Source organism: Neomonachus schauinslandi, chromosome 1 (genome assembly GCF_002201575.2).
Source record: "Neomonachus schauinslandi chromosome 1, ASM220157v2, whole genome shotgun sequence".
Lineage (NCBI taxonomy): Eukaryota > Metazoa > Chordata > Mammalia > Carnivora > Phocidae > Neomonachus > Neomonachus schauinslandi.
Genome location: NC_058403.1, coordinates 148784011 through 148807971, shown reverse-complemented (window position 1 = coordinate 148807971; position 23961 = coordinate 148784011). Strand labels below are relative to the sequence as shown.

The 23961-nt window shown below is 42.3% G+C and overlaps 2 protein-coding genes across 3 annotated transcripts in view; both read left to right on the top strand.

Annotated features, from left to right (window-relative positions):
- Nucleotides 1-23961, top strand: part of CTDSPL (CTD small phosphatase like) — a 114982-nt gene that overhangs the window by 30708 nt on the left and 60313 nt on the right. The gene's annotated exons all lie outside the window — the stretch shown is intronic.
- LOC110594308 (non-histone chromosomal protein HMG-14-like) lies at nucleotides 4244-4543 on the top strand. The gene has a single exon (XM_044918867.1). The coding sequence runs from the start codon at nucleotides 4244-4246 to the stop codon at nucleotides 4541-4543; it is 300 nt and encodes a 99-aa protein (XP_044774802.1).

Sequence of the window (23961 nt, the reverse complement as noted above, 5' to 3'; positions counted from 1 at the left end):
GTTTTCTTTTCTTGTGCCTCATACCTTGCCCACCCTTCATTTTGAACTCTTAGCTTTTAATAGTTCTGCATTCTGTCTCTAGATCTGAATAATGTTAAGAGGCCTAAATTGAACTTTTCCTCACTTTCCCAGTGGCATATTTGTGGGAAAGGAGGAAGGAGAAGAGACTGTTGAGACCAGGAAATCTTGGCGGAATTAGGCCAGACTTAGATTACGTAGAAATAACTTCTTACCCACTGTTTACCATTAAAGGAAAAACTGAGGACAGGTTGTTTTGTTGACCGCCGCCCCTTCCAGTTCACATGATTTTTAAAAATTACTGTTCATTTTAAAATATGTGTTTTAAAGTTTCTATGAATTGGTGTGCAAACTGCTGCATAGCTAGCCAACTTTTAGTGTAAAATAGAAAGCTTTGTCTGAAAGATATGACAAATATACTGTATATTTACTTCACCTTCATTCCTGAAGGATATTTTCACTGGATATAGAATTCTAGGTTGAGGATTTTTTTTTTCCAGATGCTGTTTTACCATCTTCTGGCTTCCTTGGTTTCTGATGAGAAGTCAGTGGTCACTGGAATCATTGTTATCTTTATGTAATTTATCCTTTTTCTCTGGCTGCTTTCAAGATTTTCCTTTCTTTATCTTTGGTTTTATTTATCCTGCTTAGAGTTCATTGAGCTTCTTAAATCTGTAAATTTAGGTTTTATACCAAATTTGGAGAATTTTCAGCCATTATTTCTTCGAATATTTTTCTGCCCCATTCTCTCTCTTTTCTCCTTCTGAGACTGGTTATACCTATGATAGACTTACTTGTTATCTTAATTCCAGTATAGTTAACATATACTGTTATATTAGTTTCAGGTATACAATATAGTGATTCAACAATTCTGAGCATCACCCAGTGCTCATCACAAGTGCCCTCCTTACTCCCCATTACCTATTTCACCCATCCCCCCACCCACCTCTGCTCTGGTAACCATCAGTTTGTTCTCTATAGTTAAGAGTATGTTTCTTGGTTTATCTCTCTCTCTCTTTCTTTTTCTTTTACTCATTTGTTTTGTTTCTTAAATTCCACATAGGAGTGAAATCATATGGTATTTGTTTTTCTCTGACTGACTTACTTCACTTAACATTATATTCTCTTGCTCCATCCATATCATTGTGAAGGGCAAGATTTCATTGCTTTTTATGGCTGAATAATATTCCCGTGTGTGTGTGTGTGTGTGTGTGTGTGTATACACATACCACCTCTTCTTTATTCATTCATCTATCAGTGGACACTGGGCTGCTTCTAAAATTTGGCTATTGTAAATAATGCTGCTATAATACATGTATTCCTTTGAATTAGTGTTTTTGTATTTTTTGGGTAGATACCTGGTAGTATGCTTACTGGATTGTAGGGTAATTCTATTTTTAACTTCTTGAGGCACCTCCATACTCTTTTCCACAGTGGCTGCACCAGTTTGCATTCCCACCAACAGTGCAAGATTTCCTTTTTCTTCACATCTTTGCCAACACTTGTTGTTTTTTGTGGTTTTGATTTTAGCCATTCTGACAGGTGTGAGTGATATCTCATTGTGGTTTTGATTTGCATTTCCCTGGTGATGAGTGATGTTGAGCATCTTTTCGTGTGTCTGTTGGCCACTATGATAGACCTTTTGATATTGTCCTGGGTCTGATGTTCTGGATTTTTTTTTTTTCAATCTTTTATTTCTCTCTGTTCTGCAGATTGGGTAATTTCTGTTGGTCTATCTTCAAGATCACTGACACTTTCCAATATAATTTCTATTCTATTAAGTTCATCCAGTGATTTTTTGGAAAATTTTGTATGTTGTATTTTTTAATTATAGAACTTCCAGTTGGTTCTCTTTTATAGTCTCTATTTCTCTGCCAAGGTTTTCTGTATATTTCATATATTCTTTTATGCCACTGAGCATAATTATAATAGCTGCTTTAAAATCCTTATCTGCTAATTGCAACATCTGGGTTATCTTGGGATTGCTATTGATTGCCTTTTTTCTTGAGGATGGGCTGCATTTTCTTATTTCTGTGCATGTTTAATAATTTTAGGTTGTATTTTGAACATTGTACTACTACATTATGGAGACTCTGGATTCTATTATATTCTTCTGAAGAGGTTTATTGCAGGTGGGGCGGGTTATTGTTTATTTTGGTTTTTGCCTTAGCTAGCAATTACCTCAGTTTGAATTAAAACCACAAACCCTGGCTGTTGGGCTAAGCATCTCAATTCTTGGCTCAGTTATTTTATTCTTAGCTAGTTTGCCTAGAGTCTGCCGCATGCATCCATGTCTCAGGAGATTTGGGCAGAGTTTTTACACAGAATTTGAGGCTTTCTCTTTCTGGGATTCCCTCTTTACTTTCCAGTGGCTGTGGGGGTCCCAAAATCTGTCTCTGAAAGACTGCATGCTTTCTGTTGGGAGTTTTAGCCCTCAGCATGACACTGACCACAGCCTGCCACCAGGCTAAAAGCCATAAAATTGAGAAACACGTCTCTGTCTTTTCCTTTCTCCCACATCTCAGCCCTCCTGCAGAATCTACCTATTTTTTTTGTCTCTCTACAGTGCCTTCAGGCAATTGTTTTTATAAATTTTGTCTGGAGTATATAGCTTTTTCCGGGAGTATTGGTCCAATAGGAGCTAACTTGGCCATACCAGAGGTGGAACTAAAAGCACACTTTTAAAGTGCAAACTGCTCCTTCCTATAATTAGTGCAGATAAGCAAATTTGAAAAGTATATCTATAAGTAGATAAAGACATGGGACTTGAAAACTTCTAGAGGAAACAGTTATTTTTAGGGTCTTAGTAAACTACTATTAACAACCAAATAAGCAGCGTAGTTTGTTGTATACTTCAACATATTAATGAGATACCAGAAGCTTCTTTGTTAAATCTTTTAGTTAAAGTTCCTATTTCATACTAGCCAACTGAAAGTTGCCAGGCAGCAACTTAATATACCAATTCACAGAATTAAAGGGAGAAACAAAAAATACCTCAGTCAGAGTTGGAGATTTTCCCACTGTCAGCAACTGATAGACCAATTACACACACAAAAAAATTTTCAGTAAACACAGATGAAGACATAAGCCAGATTGATGTTTGTAGACTACTACATTCAACAACAACAGGATATACATTCCATAAAACAAGTCTCAATAAAGTTTAAAAACTGGACTATGTAGAGAATGTAGTATATCCTCTGACTACATTGGAATTAAATTAGAAATCAGTAACAGAAATATATCTTGGGAAACCCCAAATATTTGGAAATTCAGGAACACACTGTAAATAATCTGTGTTTCAAAGAAGAAATCCCAAGGGTATTTGAAAATAATTTTAACTAAATGATAATGAAAATATAACATCAAAATTTATAGGATGCAGCTAAAGCAGTACTTAGAGGAAATTTTATAGCTTTAAATGTTTGTTTTATAAAAAGGTATTTTTTTAAAAGATTTTATTTACTTATTTATTTAAGAGAGAGGGGGGAGGGACAGAGGGAGAAGGAGAAAGAGAATCCAAAGCAGACTCTGTGCTGAGCACTGAGCCCAGCCAGGGGCTCAATCCCACAACCCTGAGATCATGACCTGAATCAAAATCAAGAGTTGGAGGCTTAACCAACTGAGCCACCCAGGAGCCCCAAAAAGAAAAGTCTTAAATGTGCTGTACAGTAGCACTTTCTGTGGCAATGGAAATGTTCTGTATCTCTGTTGTCAAGTCTGATAGTCAATAATCATATGTGGCTTTAATTTTTAATTAACTTAAATTATTTAAATTTAGATACCCACATGTGGTCATTGGCTACGATATCAGATAAGACAGGTCTAAAACTCAGTGACTGAAGGTTTCCTCGTAAGAATAATATCCAGGACACCTGGGTGGCTCAGTCATTAAGCATCTGCCTTCGGCTCAGGTCATGATCCCAGGGTCCTGGAATCGAGTCCCACATCGGGCTCCCTGCTCAGCAGGAAGCCTGCTTCTCCCTCTCTCACTCCCCCTGCTTGTGTTCCCTTTCTTGCTATGTCTCTATCTGTCAAATAAATAAATAAAATCTTTTAAAAAAGAAAAAGAAAAATATCCAAAATAAGTAGTAAGAAGGACATGAAAAAGAAAAGAGCAGTGGGGAGGAATGACAACAGCCAGGCAGCCCAGCTTCATGAAGGCTCTGCACACACCTCAGCCCCACAGGCGCAGGCACCGGGCACTCGCCCACTCCCCACCATGATGCCCAAGAGGAAGGTCAGCTCCTGCGAGGGGGCAGCAAAAGAGGAGCCCACGAGGAGGTTACTGAGGTTGTCAGCTAAACCTGCTCCTGCAAAAGTGGAAATGAAGCCAAAAAAGGCAGCAGGAGAGGATAAATCTTTAGACAAAAAAGTGCAAACAAAGGGGAAAAGGGGAGAAAAGGGAAGACAGGCTGAAGTGGCTAACCAAGAAATGAAAGAAGACTTACCTGCCGAAAACAGAGAAACTAAAAATGAGGAGAGTCCAGCCTCTGATGAAGCAGGAGAGGAAGAAGCTGTCTGATTAATATCATATATCATGTCTTATCAGTGGTTCCTGTCTCTCTTGTACAATCCAGGGAAATATTTTTATCAACTATTTCATTAATCCAAGTTTTTTAGTAGCTCTAGAAACATTTTTAAGAAAGAAGGAATCCTACCTCATCCCATTTTTTAAGTGTATATGCTTTTTTATAAGAGGTGAAATCATTTGTTGGTTGTTTATTTTTTGGTACAACCAGAGAATCGTGAGATATTGAATATGGGAGGCTTTGATTGTGTTATGGGTCAGCTCAACATTCCATAGGTGGGGTAGTTTTTATATCCTGTAATACTAAGCATACTAAATGGCAGTTTGGAGTCAGTCGTGCATTTAATGTGCCTTGAACATTTTAAATTACTTCTATTTCCATGTTGTTTTTGGTAGAATTGATTCCTAAAGAAAACCACTCCTTGATCTTGACTCTCCCTGTCAGAATTTTGTGCACTCTGCAACATCTTGGTCTGGTAGTCCAGTTTTCCTAGTAACTTGTTTTTTTTTTTTTTTTTTTAAGATTTTATTTATTTATTTATTTGAGAGAGAGAGAATGAGAGACAGAGAGCATGAGAGGGAGGAGGGTCAGAGGGAGAAGCAGACTCCCCGCTGAGCAGAGAGCCGATGCGGGACTCGATCCCGGGACTCCAGGATCATGACCTGAGCCGAAGGCAGTCGCTTAACCAACTGAGCCACCCAGGCGCCCCTTCCTAGTAACTTGTTAATGTGCTGTGCGAGATTGAAAATTTGAGTATGTAGTGTATATGATATTAACTTGTGAATTAATGGGACTTAAAGATAATAGTGTATCAACATTTGAAGATATTGGTACTTGACATACTGTTAAGGAAAATTTGCCTTCAAATTTTAATCTGGAAAGTCACTGGAATAACTCTTAGAAAGAATCACAACTACATGATTTTTTAGATTTTCAGTATGTACATTAAGAATTGTGTACAAATTGAAATGTCTGTACTGATCTTTGGAACAACCAATAAAAATTCAATTATGAAAGAAAAAAAAGGTAAGAGCATAAATCAGTAAACTGGAAAATAGACAAAAAATAGAGAAAAACCATAAATCCAAATGCTTTGTCTTTTAAAAGATCAATAAAATTGATTAGATACATAGAGAGCACTTACTACCAAGAGCCAGAATAAAAGAGGTGTTATCAATCCTACAGGCATTAAAAAATTAATAAGGGAATATTAGGAACAACTTTATACCAAAAAAATTAAACAACTTAGATGAATTCTACAAATTCTTTGAAAAATACAGCTCATCAAAACTGACACCTGGGGGCACCTGGGTGGCTCAGTCGGTTAAGCGTCTGCTTTTGGCTCAGGTCACGATCCCAGGGTTCTGGGATTAAGCCCCACGTCAGGCTCCCTGGTCAGCAGGGAATCTGTTTCTCCCTCTCCCTCTGCCCCTCCCCCTGCTTTGTGCTTTCTCTCTCTCCCTCTGGCAAATAAATAAATAAGTCTATTTTTTAAAAAAAACTGACACCTGATGACAGAAAATCTGAATAACCCTATATCCATTAAAACAATTCTAATTCAGTGTCAGAAACCTTCTCACAAGCAATTTGGAGTTCTCAGTGTTGGTAGGAATATAAAATGATATAACCATTTTGGAAAGCTCTAGCATTTCTTTTTTTTTTTTTTAAGTAGGCTCCATCCATGCCCCGTGTAGAGCCCAGCACAGGGCTTGAACTCATAACCCTGAAATCAAGAGTTGGACGCTTAACTGCCACCCAGGCACCCCTCTAGCATTTCTTATAAAACAAATATATCCTTATTTGACTCAGCAGTTTTACTCACAGTTATTTACTCAAGAGAAATTGAAATATATGTTGACAAACACTTATAAAACCTATATGTCCCCATCAGTAGGAAAATGGATACAGAAACAGTGATATATAATGGAATGCTACTTAGCAATATCAAAGAGAAAATTATTAATACATGCAACATGTATGAAACTAAAAAACTGAAAGAAGCCTTCCACAAAAAGAAGTATTTAGTATTTGATTCCACTTATATGAAATTCTAGAATAGGCAAAACTAATCTATGATGGGGGAAAAAATCAAAACAGTGGTTCCTTATGGCAGAGTAGGGATTTTTTTAACTCAGGTGTATATTTTTATGTAAACTCAGTGTATACACATTTAAGATTTGGGCACTTCATTGAATATAAATTTTACTTCAAGAGAAAAAAATGAATATTGAACTGTAGTTAATGATACACATTCTGAATTATTTAGAGGAAGTAGAATGGTAGTTCACTTTGAAATACATCAAAAAGATTAAATGGATTAATGAATGAATACAAGAATGGATATGTATACAGATATGTGATAAAGTAAGTACAGTCAAATAAATGTTAATGGTAGAATCTAGGTGGCCTTAAACATACTTTGTTGTATATGTGAAATTTTTCATAACAAAATGTTGGGGAGAAAGAGTGAGGAAAAAGTTTGCTTCTAATTCCATGTACACAGAATTACTGCAGTGCAGTGAATTGAACCTTTATTGGATCTGCCTTTATAAACAAGAAAAATGTATTACGAACACATTTGTTCTGAGTTTCTCAAGCACTGCTAATAAGCAAAGGACCATGGAAGAATTAACTAATTAGTTAATATGAATCAAGCATTTTCCCTGTCCTCTGGGAACTTGCAATCTGATGAAGGATATAAAACAAACATACCAATAATAGAATGCAGAATATGAAACATTCTCTGATAGACATAGGGATAAGCTGGTGTGGTTGTTTAGGAGAATGAGAGCGTATTTAGGTTGGAGGAACCATGGAGGCTGCATGGAGGAGGGGATATATTGAATACCAATGGACAGAGGGCCTGAACAGGGGAGATGGTATCCCAGGTACAGAAATGAGCCTGTGCAGGTGTTTGGAGAGTGTGGAATAAAGGTAGAAAGGTGAGACTAAGGCCTTGAAAACCAGATTTGGATTTTACTCAGTAGATAGGAGGGAGACATTGTGTCTTTGCACAAGGCTGGGAGACAGATGCTTTAACATTAATGTTACTTAGTGGTACCTAGAAATGCGGGAAGCCCAGATGGGAGCCCCGACCCCCTCCTCACTATAAGGCTTTATTCCATTCATGTGCTCCCTTGGAGGGGTGCCCAGGCCCTGGCTTTGATTTGAAGGAATTAGATTAGAGGATCTCCAAGGCCCTTCTAGTTCCAACATTCTGTGATCTTATGGCTGCTTGAAAAAGTTGTTGCTCAAACAGAATAAATATTTCCTCTTGCAGTATTATTGTACTCTATTAGCCAACTCTTTCTTCATCAAGTCTGGATTGTACTGTTAGATATATTACAAATCCCATATTCAAGTGTCAGAGCTCTGAGCTGTTGCTGGGTGATAATGCTGCTTTTTACAGAGTTTTAACATTTCAAGCTGTTGAACTTTCACATTCTGAAAAAAATCACTGATGGTGATGTTAAGCCAGATGGGGTTACAGGGGAAAACTTACAACACTTTGTGGGAATCTGGGAGTTCTACATCTGTCACAGATGAGTCTGAATAATCTGAACTTGAAATGAGACTCTTCACAGAATGCTTATAGCATTCTGGTAATTCCTGAGTGCAAGGAAATGGAATCTTAAAACTGTGTGGAACAACACAATTTCTTTGGATGAAAAGAGTATCTTTTACCACGTGAGTTTTTATTAATGGTTTATTATTATATCTGATGCGTTCTGATATTTGGTCCCAAAGATAAAAGTCCCATACAATATATTGAACCATTGGGTGCGTGATGAAAAATTAACTTTCCATCTCTACGCATCCAGGTCCAGGTGGACGCCTGCTGTGTCAAGTGTGAAGGAAAGATAGTGGAGATATTGTTACTTCCAGACCACTGGGTCCAAGTGTTTGATGTGAGGAAAGAAATGATAGGCTGAAAAAGTTGTGTGGTGTGGGAACCCAAAGTCCTTGGGAGGAAGAACAGAAAGAAAGGTAGCCCAGAGCACTTCCATAGTAAATTTGCCGTGGCTGTGGTGGTTTGCTGGCTGACTTAGCCCCAGTTCCAAAGGCTCAAGCTTGATGCTTACGGCATGCTAGTTACACAGAGAGCTGAGCTGCAGAGAAAACGCATCTCTTAGCATCTGTTCACTTTTCATCTTACTAGGGAGAGAAACCATATCCCGACCTCATCAGAACACCAGGCCACCCCTCTCCAGGTGTCTCAGATATCTGTGCTCTGTGAACTTGGCAGAGATGGTCTTTTACAGGGAGGGTCTTCTCTCAGGGATCCCTAGTGAGAGGGGTCTCAGATCAGAGCTGCTTCAAAGAGGTAAGGGATGTGCCTCTAGTCCCAGGCCCCAATTAAGGGAGGGGGGGGGCGGTGTTTTTCTTTTGCTGGGAAATGAGGAGTGCCACATCAGAGACTCTCTTCCATTTTAAAAATATTTCACTGAAATGTCTGCTTTCTGGCTGTTAGCAAACAGCATGTTTTGAAGCCAGATATCCTGTCCAAATAGTAATAACAATGTCACAACTTCTGTCACTAATACACTTTCCCCTTTCTTCAATTTACTTATAAGGATTTTTCTTGTGGTTATACAAGAAACTATAGAAATCATAGAAAACATACAAAAGTATATGCATAATAACACAATTTAAAGATGTTAATCATTGTTAGCTTTTTTATTTTTCTAATTGCCTTTTGAATTTCTCTTACTTATGTGTATGTATAATGTCATAAGGGGATCATGGGAAATATAATACACGGATAGCTTAATATGTCAGCTATTTTTCACATGAGGGTTTTCCCAAATTATAAAAACCCTTAGAGAATATCATATTTAATGACTATAGAATATTTGTTCTCTTCTGTGGACATAGCATCACTTTTTAAAATAGTACCTCGCTATTAGACTTTTAGCCTGTTCCCAGTGTTCTGTTATAAAAGCAGCAATATCCTTGGTTTCAGGAGACATACTTCTGTGTCTGGGGAAGGAAGAGAAATGCGTAAGTTTACCAGGGTGCCTGATGCCCCTGACTGAGCCTTGTCATGGTCTTTGTCTGGCTTTCTGTGGATGCTGGGTCCAAACTGAAGGAACAGAGAGGGACTCTTCCGATCCATTAATGATGGCAGGGGCCCCTTTGTATCTGTGCTGCCCTTCCCAAGGGACAAGCAGGCTCTGGGAATGGGAGTCCATCTCAGTGGACGGTAGCCCCGGTAGGCCCAAGGACCTAACCCTTCCTCACTCTCTTTTCCTCAGAAAGAATGATACCTTTTTCTGGGTTCCCACTTGACTGTGGTCGTAGACGCTAAAACAGAGGAGCTTGAAGTGGCTTGGGGCCTACTTGGCCTCATAATAATAGTAATAACTGTAACTAATATTTATTGGGCATCTGCTATAATGTGTCAAGTGTTTTATATACAGCATCTTTTTTTTTTTAAAGATTTTATTTATTTATTTGACAGAGACATAGAGAGAGAGCACAGATAGAGTGGCAGGCAGAGGGAGAGGGAGAAGCAGGCTCTCCGCTGAGCAGTGAGCCCGATGCGGGGCTTGATCCCAGAGCCCTGGGATCATGACCTGAGCTGAAGGCAGACGCTTAACCGACTGAGCCACTCAGGCGCCCCTATATACAGCATCTTATTTAATTTGCAGACCCCTTGTTCTGAGAGCGAGAAATAGTGCTACCCAGTGGAAAACAAGCAAGACAGGCTCTGGAATTAAACAGACAGTGCTTGGAGCCCAGCCCCGCCATTTACCAGCAGCTCTGTGACTAGGCAGATTTATTGGTCAGGAATGCATTCAGCTGCAAAACTCAGAAAACCCAACCAAGAGTGGCTTAAATAAGTAAGTAGTTATTTCTCAGACACAATGAGAATTCTGGGAGGAGCCAGTCCAGGGCTCACACAGTGTCATCAGACACTCAGTCTCTTACCTTCCTATCTGTGTTGTCCCTGGCATGTGGCTTTCCTCCTCATGGTGGCAGATGGCTGCTTCATCTGAGGCAGGAAGAAGAAGTCGAGAAGAAAGCAGGGCCAGTCCCTAGATCAGGAAAGCAAAAGCTTTTTCCCGAAATGCTCCGCTTATGTCTGATTGGCCAGAAGTCCATCATGTGGCCACCTAGGTGTAAAGGGCTCTGTGGAGAAGTTTCAGCTGCACGCGCCGCCATCCATAAAGGGATCAGGGTTCTGTTGGAAAGGGAGGTAAGGGCATGTCTGACGGGTGAGCCATCAGTGGCTGTACCAGCAAGTCATTTAGTATCTTGGAAGTTCACTTGTTCCTCTGGTAATAATTCCTTCCTATTCTAGTCAGGCTTTTTCAGCCTCTAAGAGGTGTGTCCAGTTTGTCAGCTCCTTGGGCACATCCTCAGGGACGAGGGGAAACTCAGGTCTGGGTCCCAGCTACACACACCCCATTCACCCAGGGTCTTTGTACTTCCCAGCAGCCTGTTAACACCTCATCAGTCAGGACGTGCCAGGAACTCTCAGTACCTACTGCCAGGCCATCACTTTAGAACTGGGCATCCAGGTTTCCTTACCCTGAGGATTCTTCCAGGTGTGCAAAGCTGGGCTTTTGGCTACTTCTTTCCCTTGCTTCTAGTGCTCTCTCTCCTGTCTCACCCCAGCTGCTGTCCCTGCTGCCACTGCTGTGTCTCACAGTCGGACCCCCCAAAGAGATGATATCTTGGCTCAAATAGTCACCACTCATGAGGAGCATCACGGTCAGGCAGAGTCTTACACCAGGCCACCCCAGTGGTCCCTAGTCACCCTTTAGCCACAGAACGCACCGTGGCTTCTTTCCTCGACAGAGACCTGTGGCTGTGGCAGGTGCCAGTGGATCCCAGATCCTCTCCGATGGATCATGGGAGAACACATGGGAGTTGTGTTCCAGAAAACTCGTTCCCCTGAAGTGGAGCAACAGGGAGGTACAGGCCCCAGGTGGGCTTCTCTGGGCCCTGCCAGAGCTAGGCAAGGATGCCTGGCTCGCTTAAGACTTTGAGATTGGCGTGGCTTGGCGGGGGGGGACGTGGTGATTCCTGTTACCTGGCCGTGGGAGAGCCACGCAGCAGCCTGGGCCACTGGCGCACTAACACCAGGGCAGAGTGGGAAGTGTGGGTTCTCTGAAGAGAGGGAGGGGAGGTGTGGGGGAAAGGCTGCTGGTCAGATTGCTGGCATTCCTGAGGAGGACCTTGTTTGAGAAGGAAGCTGCTGTTAGCTGCACCCTCCGTCCCAAGCCGCCCAGAGGTGAGAGGCAGTTACCAGGACAAATGAGAGAATGTGTGCGCACATACTTTGAAACGGTGACTCAGTCCAGAGGCCTCCTTGTTGCTGTTATTACAGCTGCCGCTGCTGCAAAACAGCTTTGAACCCTGAGGTGTGAGGCTGCCTGGAGGTAGGGGCAGGGAGCGGGGGAGAGTTGCCTGGCAGCCCGGGACGTGAGAGCCTGCGGTCAGTGAGCGGGGAAGGGGCCTGCAGGATGGGTGAATGAGGCTGTGGCTGTAGGGTATTTGTGTGATTTCTGGTGCAGATGGAGAGCAGATCTGGGCCCTGAGGGTCAAATGCCAGAGCCAGGCAAGGATGCCCTAGTTGGCGCAAGGCTGTCCAGGCAAACAGTCAGCAGAGGGTGTGCCACACCTCCACCAGATCCTGTCACTGCGGGCCATGCGACGGCTTCATAGCAAACCGGGCACAGAAGCCCCGTTGTCCCTTTTCTCTTGTCCACCCTGCATCCGTCCTCTTCTGCTGAGAAGCTGCGACGGGTCAGGGCGCCGCCACTGCTGGGCAGAGCGCCTGCCAAGTCCATGTAGTTTCCGGCTGGTGCCAGGTCCGCCAGCCAGCTTCCCGGCGGCCGCTGCCACTGGGTGACTGGTTCCTAGAAGCGGCACATGCGTGAGCTGGGACGGTGTAAGCAGAAAGTAATTGGGTGGCACCCCCTCCCTCACCAGATCCCTACCACACGCTCGCTGGCTCCTGGACTTCTTCAGCCTGTCCAGGGCAAGAGAGCTGTACAGTAAATCTCCTGAGCATGAACAATTCTGTGGAATAAGGTTGGCTCCGTGGGCTGGCTGCCTGTCAGACTAAAACTCTGAACTGGATTATGTGACATTTTCGTTTTAATCAGAGAGGAAAGCCACATTGCTGAGCAGAGCCACGCTGATCATGGCTCTTTTTTCAGCTGTTTAGCACTAATTCCCTTTGGGGGAGAGTCCTCACTGGGCCCCTTTTTAGACACCCGGGAGGAGAAGGAGAGGCACACGCTCTCAAGCTTTAGAGGCCACGCCAGCAGGTGGAAAACCCAGGGTACTCATCTCACCCACCCACTGAGAAGGAACTTCACAGTGTGAAGAGCTATGCCGAGGCTCACCCAAGTGCTGACCCACTGGAACAGAGATGGGATCAGGGGGCGCCCATGAGGGGTGAGAGGTCCCCTTCCAGCCTCTGGCCAGAGCAGTGCTCCACCCCAGACCCTGAGACAAGGCATGAGGAAGGGCACAGCTCACCCTTGTCTGGGCACTCAGCCCGCAGCTCTCTGCTCAGCTCCCTTTTCATGGAGAAAACATGCCTGGCCATGAGTCCCTTTCCTTCCCACATTCCAGGACACGTCTCCCTGCTACATCATGCAGACCTGGTCCAAATCTGCCACTTCCTTCTCCACGTTCTCTGATCTGGAAAAGTGGTTTTTCTGCCCATCCTTGTATCTTGACTGCAATATCACAACAGCCTCCTAATGAGGCTTCCTGCCTCTGGGTCTCATCCTCATCCTCATCATCATCCTGTATATATTTCTAGCATAACTTGCCAAAGCATGATACAGTCTAATTACTCCTCTGTTTGGAAGCTCTCAGTGCCTCCTCACTGCCTACAAGAGACAGAAGAAGATGGGAGAAGCTTCTTTTGGGATTTGGTCCCCACTTGCCACTCTGAGTCTCACTAAGCTTTTTTCTGCCCACAGCTGCAAACACAGATACTCAGGAATCATTGAGAGATGGGATGAATGAAAAAAAAATTAGGAAGCCAAACAAGAGTTCTCTGGTGTTTTTAATTTTATATAGAGGTATCATGCTAACATATGTGTGAATTAATCATTGATAATCTTTTTATGGCTTTCTTGAGCTAAGTCTCTTATCCAAAGAATTGGGAAGCCTGTCTTATTTTATAAAGAGGGCAGGGTTTATAGAATATATAAGGAAATTGAGAGTCAAATAACATTTTGATCTTTTATTTTGAATTTGTAGCTCAGACAGTGCCTCCAAAAAGGATCTCAATAATTTGCTCTTTTTTTAGCCAGCCACTTCTCTAGTCAAATTTTAAAAGGCTTGGAAGAACATGTGATTTTTAAAATATCCTGGAGGACTTTTCCAGGCCTGGGCAGCTCATGGGTCAATGCACAGCTATTTCTGTATGTAAGTAGAGTGGGAGGGTGTTCTGCCAGTTCCCTGAAGGTCGGGGGCCTGGTTGTCTGAACTGGGAGGTTGGACAGAGGGACTTCCTTCTTCCCCTCTTGTGCCACAGCCGGGCTTCACTACAGAACTACAGACATGTGCTCCCCCATTTGTGTTTGCATGCCTGTACCTGCTGCAAGGTATTTTCTTCTGAGCTGGTCCCTTTAAATTTTGGGGACCCTAACTCCTGTGTCAAAGGTGTAGCACACAGGTGTGAACAAAGTAGTCATTTGGGGAGTAGTGCCAAGGTAGTGTAGACTGAACCACATAGGGGTGAGGGGGTAGCTTTGGAATACACAATCCCTAAATGAGACATAGTTTCCAGCTGATTTGAAGGCCTGTTAGTTTTCAAGGTTTGAGCCATGCTTATGGGAAAAGGAATCCTCAGGTCAAATGGAGAGCGCCGGAGTGTGGACTGGCACCCAGGGATTGAGTTCCCAGCCCAGCTCTGCAATTCATCCGTTGATTTTCTAGGCCAGGACTTTCCCTGGGAGTTACAGTACCTTTCAAGTTAAAGGGTTGGGTCAGTTTGTTCTTATGCTCTAGATGCTCTCTCCAGCCTTCTCCATCCTGCCCTGTGCTCTGGGAGCTGACCAGTAGGGACTATATGAATGGGCTCCCTTACTTCCTGGCCCCCTGTTGTGTTCTTTACCCTATGAGGAAAACCAACAGTCCGTTGAGGGGCAGGGAGTGGAGGAGGAGTGGGACCGAAGTATTGATTCTCCTGGCTCCTTCTTGTGTCTGGGCTCCTGGCAGGTAGCCCTCTCCGCAGGGCACTCTGTCTCAAGGTTCCAGTAGCCTCTCCTCCCTCACCCTCTGGTCCTAAGGATGTAACTGTGGCGCTGTTACTGGTCCCAGAACACTGCACTGTTTTTCCCCTGGTCCCTGCCCACCCCTTATAAATGGCCCCTTTATTAAACTCTCCTCAAATTACCCAATTTGAGAGTGCCATCTGTTTCCTGCCAGAACCCAGACGGATACGGTTCCTAAGATCTTTTCCAGCTCCGAAAAAAAGATGCCTGCAAGCAGAGGAGGAGTGGGCCCTTTGGGGCTCCCATTTTTCACTCATGCCTCCCTTCATGGTTCACCGGGATCAGGGGAGGGAGGGACTGGTAGAAACATGATCTCTAGAGCACAGAGTCACTACGATAAGAATCCCCCGCACCTTGGTAGGCATAGGCTGTTAGAACCCTGATTTCCAAAGAGTACACGGGTGTGCTCTCCCACTGTGGTAGCGGGGACTTCCCCCACCTTTCCCCAAGGGCGGCTCACACCAACCAAGGCAGGACTGTCCCTCCTACCCCTTGCTGCCTCTGTGACTTTGAGCAAGTGACTTCACCCTCTGAGCCTCAGCACCCTCCCTCCTAACCTGGAGTTGGTAACGCCGACCCTGGCCCGCACACGATTGTTAGGAGGTGCAAAGGAAGAAGTCTGTGGGAAACCGCTTTGATGAACATCAAGTTCAGGACTAAAGAGGACTGTAGTCATAAACAGCTTTTATCGTGGTAGGGGTCACAGGCAGGGCACAGAGCCCAGTGGGGACATTACCCCTGCTCCCATCCTAGCTAGAAACCAGCCTCCATTTGCTCTGTCCTGCTATGTGCACTTGCTGAGACATACGTGGCTCCCCAAGTGTCAATTTCAGGATCAAAGTGTGACCTCAGAGATACCAGATTATAGAATCATGTCATCAATAGCAACAGCAGCTTTCTGACATTTCTGGAATTCAGATCCCGGCCTTGAGAGTCTTAGGTGACCACTATGGCCCTTCCAAAAGCAACTGCTTCAAGATAGTTCTGAGAGAGGATAAAGGAATTGAGTATATTTTATTTATACATCTTTAATTATCAAAGTTATCACAGAGACTTCTTGGAATACAAGAAAAATACATGCTTGTAGACTACATATGTCAAGTGCAATTTTTTTTCTTTAAAAAGTTATAAAGGGGCTTAAAGAATTGTCATATTCACTTGGTACTGTCAATATTATGTTAGGCCATATGCATACAGCCCGTATGTGTAGACAAGTGGCAGAGCTGGGGAAGGAGGGAGGGGATAAAGAGATGACAGGCTGGGAGTCCATGGCTTTCAGGGCCCTAGTGGATACACACCTCACTGTATTTATTACCCAGCAGCTCAGTACTGTGCACAGAGCGATGTGCGCCAATGGCAAGAGCATGTACTTAGTGGAAAAAAGAAGAACGAGATGCACAAACTAATATTTCCGTAAGTTAAAAATAGGTGCACAGAAACCCCCGTTGCACATTTTGTAAGCACTGTTGAGGACATAAGGATACACCTCAGGCACATTAGGAAATTTCTCTGTGGGGCGAGGGGAATGGAAATGGGCTGTAGGCATAAAAGGAAAAACAGTGCGTATGTACATAAATACAGGGCTTTTGCCTAGCCAGTGTTAATCAGGAACTGTTGCGTATGGTAAATGCAGCCCTCTGCTCCTGACGTACAAAACAAACAAAAAGAAAGTCCTCAGTTTTTCTTTTTCTTTTAGGTTTTAAAAGAAGCCTAAAAAGGATTTTACTGTTAGGTTTGAATGGTCTTCCCCCATAGCCCTCAGTGTAGCCCCTGAACCACAGTGGTTAGTGGAACAAAAGTAACCTTTGTAGGGTCAGAACACAAACAGCACAAAAGCTGTGTAGAAACCACACGAAGGAAAAGATGCTGTGAGCCGCCCCTCAGGCTCACTTCTGGAAACTCACCACCTGGTAGTGCCCGCCAAGTGGGCCAACGTCCATCGAAGCAGGCAAGACTATTCCAAGTATGGTTCTCTTTTGTTAAAAAAAATGCCTAAGGGAAAGTGGAAGATACGGAAATGCATGTAAACTTATCAGAAGAGCCTTCATAAAGTATTTTGAGCGGTACACCCTCTTTTCTCTTTTTGATGTATTTACTTTTAGTCTCTTATGGGTAATTTTTTTTTTTTGCAAAAGTGATATCCCATGTCTACGTATTCCCATTTTACGCAAATTACACTTTACATCCTTATCCCAGTTATCTTTCCTTAATGTTGCATTTAACAGTATTTTTCCATTTTGCTACATAGGCTCTGTCACCATCATTTTTAATGACTGTGTAATACTTTATTGACTGATTATACCAACACTTATTAGAATGACATTTAAGCTGCTTTCCACTTACCCCCCACATATAAGTAATGCAGAAAATGCAGCATGTAACCTCTTCATATTTTAAATTAGTCCCTTAGGATAGACTCAGGAAATGGAATTACTGGGTGAAGGAGTGTACAAAAAGCATCTGTACTCTTGGTACAGATGACTAAATTGCTTTCCAAAAGGATGGTAGCAATTTACACTTAACAACAGTAGTACGTTCTTGTAGCAACATGGTGTTTAAAAGTTCTTAATTGTCAATTTAATAGCTCACATGCATTGATTTTATTTTTGCGTTTCTTTGATTAATAAAGAGGTTAAAATTTTTCCAAGTTAGAGATTAGTATTTCTGTTTATATTACTATTCGGGTGGTCTCGGACTTTTCAGTTTGTATGCAGCCTTTACCCAATGATTAATTTTTGTCGTAATTCTGCAACTGTTTTATATTTTCCCTATAAGATGTTTAAAAATGTTTACATAAAGTGTTTTTCCTTAAAGAAACTGATACTGATTCATTGGTGTTTTTTGTTTTATTTTGTTAAGCCAAATAAAAATCAAAATACTGTTGGTTAAATTTGAGAAAGAAATTTTACAGCATGGCATAATGAAAAATGCACTGAATCAAGGGCTTTGTAGGCAGACAAAACCACAGTCCAGTCCCTGACTGTGATGTCCTGGCTGGGCAGATCACTCAAGCTCTCTGAGCCTCCGTGTCTTCGTTTATGCCATGGAAATTATGACCCACCTTCCACCGGTGGGACTGGCTGGGGTCATGAACAAATGCTGGCATGGTGGGTACCCAATAAACAGGGATCCTTTTCCCCCTCCTTGCCTTCCAGATCCTAGGGCTGAGCGGGCTGCTGAGGGCGGCTGAGTGGCAGGTTAGGAGGAACTAGCTGCAGTGCCCAACCCTATCCTGGGGCCTCCTGTTTCCTTCCAGGCAGGAGGCCCAGGGACGCAGGGCAGTGGCTGTGCTTCTCACCAGTGGCTCTGAACAGTGGGCTTGTTGTTCTGGCACATCTGGTTACCAGCTTCCTGTTTGTCCTGATGTAGTGGTGTTCTCTCAGTCAGCGGCAGGAGGGAAAAGAATAGTCCTGGACGGGTAACCTGAGTTCTCTAACTCCTCCTGCAGTGGGAAAGCCTGGCCCTCCCCCCCCCCCGCCCCCTTCAAGAGGCTCTGTGACCGCCATCATGGGGCTATGTGACCTTGAGCAGGGCTTGATCCCAAGTCCCATGTGCGGGGAGGGAATGAGGAAGGAACGGCAAGTCACCATTGCTTGGAATTCAGGACTATGGTACCCGGGAACTAAGGCCAATGGATTTCAAACATATGCTGATTAAACATTAAACTTTCATTTCCCACAAAGTGAATGTACCACACATTCCCATTCTTTTCATATTCTGGGAAGAGGGTTAAGTCATGAACAGGATTCAAATCCCAGTCCTGCTTACTAGCTATGTGACTTTGAGCGAGTGACTTACCCTCTCTGTGCTTCAGTGTCCCCATCTCTAAAATGGGAGAATAACAGTAACTACTTCATAGGGTTGCTGTGAATATTAAATGAAGTAGTATGAATAAAGTATTAGCACAGTTCTAGGCCACACAGAGTGACTGTACAATAGTTTGCATAAGGCCCTAAGATTTTACTTGCTGAATTCCCTTTGAGTCTATGGTTCTTGGAGGTTGGACTGCATTCTTCTCTTTAGAGATCTGGAAGTTCAGTGTAAAGGTAATTTGATGAAATTTTTCAGTCATTTGAAGTAGATAGAATTTGCAAAGAATGTGCATCAAGAGTATAGCAGATATATTCCTAAAAAATTCGCCGTAGAATATAACGAATATTTTATTTTTATTGGCTTTGATTTTTAAAATTTAGGGCTATATTCCCATGGAAGAATTTTGCTTGCTGCTGAAACAGATGTCCCTTTGTCCCAGACAAATACATAGAGGCTGAATTACTGCGTTGCACAGGGTGGGGGCCAGGGGCCCATGTGAGAGGTGTGAGCTCAGCATATGTGAATGTGGGCTGTGATGTCTGGGGGAGGTGAGACGGTGGGGTATAGCTCTTCTCAAGCTCCACTGGTTCCAAGGTCGAGGCCCCTGCCCTGTGTGCAAAGTCCTGGCCTCTGCCCTGCTTTATGACTGTAAATAGGGCATTGTTAGGTGGTGATTTTGTCCTGTGTCTTTCATGGGTGCTAGGACAGACACAGAGCCTACAGTGAGCATGTAGGTAATTTAAATCACTTATTCCCTCACTTCTTTCAAAACAAGTTTATTATGGGCTGACTTGGTTTATTGCTGTACTCAGGAAATCGAAGCAAAGGGTGAGCCCTAGATGTGGTTATGGCGGCTGCCACATTGACTTTTCCACAGTGTGCTTTGCTGATATGACTAAATACTAAACGTATAGTACCTTTTGGGTTTCACAGACTTGGGGAGATCCCTTTTGGTAACAATTTTCAGTGCATTTAGAACTTCAGAACTGAGTCGAGGCTGCAGAGTGATGACTTCCTTTTTGTTACTCAGCAAGAACTGGGAGAAAATTCAGAGAAGGGCCAGTGAGATATGAGAGGCAAGTAGAGCTGTGTATCTGGAACAGAGCGGGCTGAGGAATGAAGGAATAACAGAGTCTTTATCTGGGGTGCAGATTACCTGCTTCTTGTTCCACTGAACACTCAACAAGAAGACTCTTTGGCAAATAATAGGGATTTTTTTACAGGCAAAGAAATTTTAACATTTTAGTGGATTTCCAAAAGAGGTTTCAGATTCTCTAATAGGAAGGGCAAGAGGAGAGGTAGCAGCAAGAATCAGGAAGCTGTCCAAACTCTTGAGTGGCTGGTGTAACCCTCTCTATAGAGAGAGGGAGGAGCAGGACCCTAATATGCTTACAAGTCAAAAACTGTCATTAGGAAAACCTCTTTAGTTAATTACAGTTTAGCATATTCATTTGTAACTTTAAAGCACCTTGATTTATGGTGTCTTGGGCGGGGGGCGGGGGAGGGGGGCAGCTAGAAGTGATATGACTGTCCCCGCGGAGGATGGAGAGTGCTGTGGCTCCCCCTGGAGGAGAGGAGGCCAGTTCCTTCTGCAGTCGACCCCGACCACTCCTTCCTTCCAGGCCATTGTTTTCCGGCCTCTAAGTTCTGGAATAGGGTAGCCAGGCTGCAAGCTACCCAGGCACCAGGTGACCACAAGAGGCAGGAGGGTCCCCATGTGTTTAGGGTGGGAAAAAGGGAAAAGATGTTAGCTGAGGCCAGGTCTTCAGGTGTGTATGTGTGTGGTGTTGTGGACGTGTGTGTGGTGTTGAGGACGTGTGTGTGTGTGTGTGTGTGTGGTGTTGGGGACGTGTGTGTGTGTGTGTGTGTGTGGTGTTGGGGACATGGGAACCAGCCCAGGCTTCAGTAATAATGGGAGGCAGAAATGTATTAGGAATCCAGTTATCATTTCAAAGAGAGTCTGACATTATAAACAAGGGACCTTAACTACTTGTAGGATTTGTGAGAGCCTGGTAAATGAGTAACCTTCCCATTCCACAAATATTTCATAAACATTAACCACACATTAGGCACTATGTGATAAACCCTCACAAGTCTGCTTTGTTATTTCTGGTATTCTGTCTTCATCGTCACCATAGCCCTAACACCCAGCCCTGGTATATTTTCAACAATAGCTTCCACATGTTATTTTTTTTGTTTATTTTATTTTTAATTGAAATATAATTGACATATTTGCTTCAGGTGTACAACATAATGATATAATTACAATTCTGTACATCACTCGGTGCTCACCACGATAAGTGTAATCCATATCCATCACCATACAGTTATTACAGTATTATATGCCCCATGCTGTACTTTTTGTCTCCATGGCTTATTTATTTTATAACTGGAAGTTTGTAAGTCTAAATCTCCTTCACCTATTTCACCCATCCTCCCACCACCCCTCCCGTCTGGCAACTTCCAGTCTGTTCTCTGTAGTTATGAGTCTGTTTCTTTTGTTGTTATTGTTGTGTATCTGTTCATTTGTTTTATTTTTTAGATTCCACATTTAAGTGAAATCACAAGGTGTTTGTCTTTCTCTGTCTGGCTTATTTCACTTTGGCTTCTACTTTTTAAATGCTTCCTATGTGCTGATGACACTCTCCTAAATGCTTTATAAGCATTACTCAATTTAACCTTCACAGAAAGGACAGTTACTGTCCTTTCACAGATAAGGATAACTGATACTCAAAGAGCTTAAATAGTTTGATTAGAAACTTGATAGACATGTAAATGAAAAGTAGTATTTTAAAACCAAGGTCTACTTGATTTATCTACTACCTAGTATGCCTCCTAAATGAGCAAACAGTATAAGCCTCAACAAGCTATACCCTTTATACTCAGACTGCCTGGAATAGTTAGGACTAAAATCTGTAGGTGGCAGAACAGAGGGCATAATTCCTGCTTTTCCTTTTTCCCAGAATGCAGAGGGGGAGTGGTTTCCTGGAAGATTGTCTTGCTTTCAGGTGGAAGTGAGACACTGCAAACTGGACATGCTTATTAATCTGTTTTTATTTCAGATCAGAATTTTTGTGACATAGTCCAGATTATAGATGTTAGAGATGAAGAAACTGAAGTCCAGACAGGGGATGAGCTTTGCCCAGGATTACAGAGAGTAAGGATGTTGCTCCAGGAATCTAGCAATGTTGTTCTCTCTGTGTGGGAACATATTATCTGCCTGCAACTGTTTTCAGGGCTTTTCTATTGCATTAGTCTACTTATCTGTTCTTTTTTCTTAGTTACTGTTGCTCTGTAAATTTCAGTATCCAGTGGAGCAAGTCTATTACTGGCTCTTTGCATTTCCACTTAAATCATAGAATCCGTTTATCTCTTTCCAGTTTCCATAAAACAAACAAACAAACTAAACACTGCTGTGGTTTTCTCCAAGATTGCATGGGCTCTAGGGGAGAATTGACATCTTTACAATATGGAATCTTCAAAACCATGAACATGGTATGTCCCTCCATTTTTTATGGACTCTAAAATTTTTCCAAATAACATTTTAGAATTTTCTGCGTACAGGTCTTGCATATCTTGCATATCATAGTTTATTCCTAGATATTTTATATTTGGATGTTAGTGTAAACTATAACTTTAGATTCTTTCTCCTTTTCTAAATATTTATTATTGTGTTAAAAACACAAGAGATATTTTCAGGCTGACTTTATATCTCCCAAATAATTGTTGATTCTAGAAATTTATCCGAAGATTCCTTTGGATTGTCTATGCACACAATCAAAAAAATCTGTTTCCCCCCTTTCTTATACCTCCTTTTTTTTCTAGTATGATGTTGGATAGAGGCTGTGATTCAGGCATCTAGTCTTGTCCTTGATCTCTGCAGGATGCTTTCAACATTTCACCAAGTATGATGAGTGCTACAGTTATTTATAAATACCATTTATCAGACTCAGGAAGTCCTTATCTAGTCCCAGTTTGCAAGGAATTTTATCATAAATGGATATTGAATTTCATCAAATTTTTTTTCTGACTCTATGGTATTTTTCCCCTTTATCCTATTAATGTGATGAATTGCATTCCTGCATTAAACCCAGTTGCTTGTGATGTATTATCATTTTTATATGTTGCTGGGTCCATTTTCTAATATTTTGTTCAGGATTTTTTACATCTGTTCTCCTGACAAGGATTGCATGTAATTTTATCCTTTGGTAATATCTCTACTATGGTTTAATCTGTCTCATAAAATGTACTGGGAAGCACCATCCTTTTTCTTCTCTGGGAGAATTTGTGTAAGATATGTGTTATTTCTTCCTTAAGAGTTTATTCAAAATTGGTGTTAATTGTTCTTTAAACATTTGGATATTTTCTTTTAGTACTTTGACAATATTCCAGTGCCTTTTGGTGTTTAGTATTTTCATTAAGAAATCAACTGTCCATCTTATTTAAGTCCCTTGATGATTATCTGTCTTTTTTCCCACTGGCTGCTTTTTTTTTTTTTTTTTTTTTAAAGATTTTATTTATTTATTTGAGAGAGAGAGAATGAGAGACAGAGAGCACGAGAGGGAAGAGGGCAGAGGGAGAAGCAGACCCCCTGGAGCAGGGAGCCCGATGTGGGACTCGATCCCGGAACGCCAGGATCATGACCTGAGCCGAAAGCAGTCGCCCAACCAACTGAGCCACCCAGGCGCCCGCCCACTGGCTGCTTTTAAGATTTTTACTTTGTCTTTGGTGCACAGCAGTTTACTGTGAGGTGCTTAGATATGGCTTTGTTTTCATTCATCCTGTGTGGGGTTTATCCATTTAAGATATTGGATCTGTGCTTGATGTCTTCTTTCAGTATTAAAATTTTTTGGCTGTTACTTCTTCTGCCCAGTTCTTTCCTTCCTGTCCTGTGGCTGTAACTGCATATCTATGATCCCTTCCTTTTTCATCCCCTATATCTCTTACTCTCTCATCCTTATTTTCTATCCTTTTGTGTCTCTGAATTTCAAAACTAGGTATTTTCTTAGGACCTATCAGTTAGTTCACTAATTTTCTTTTCAAGCTATATTTAAGCTGCTCTTAAACCCACCTATTGAATTCTTTTTTTTAATGTCCTGTAAACTTTTTGCATTTCATGTTCTTTTTTTTTAAGATTTACTTATTTGTTTTAGAGAGTACAAATGAATGGGGGGAGGGGCAAAGGGAGAGGGCATGAGCATGGAGCCCAATGCGGGGCTCAGTCCCAGGACCCTGAAATCATAACCCCAGCCAAAACTGAGAGTCAGAGGCTCAACCAACTGTACCACCCAGGGGCCCCACATCTATTGAATTCTTAATGTGAGTTATTTTGTTTTTAAATTCCAGGG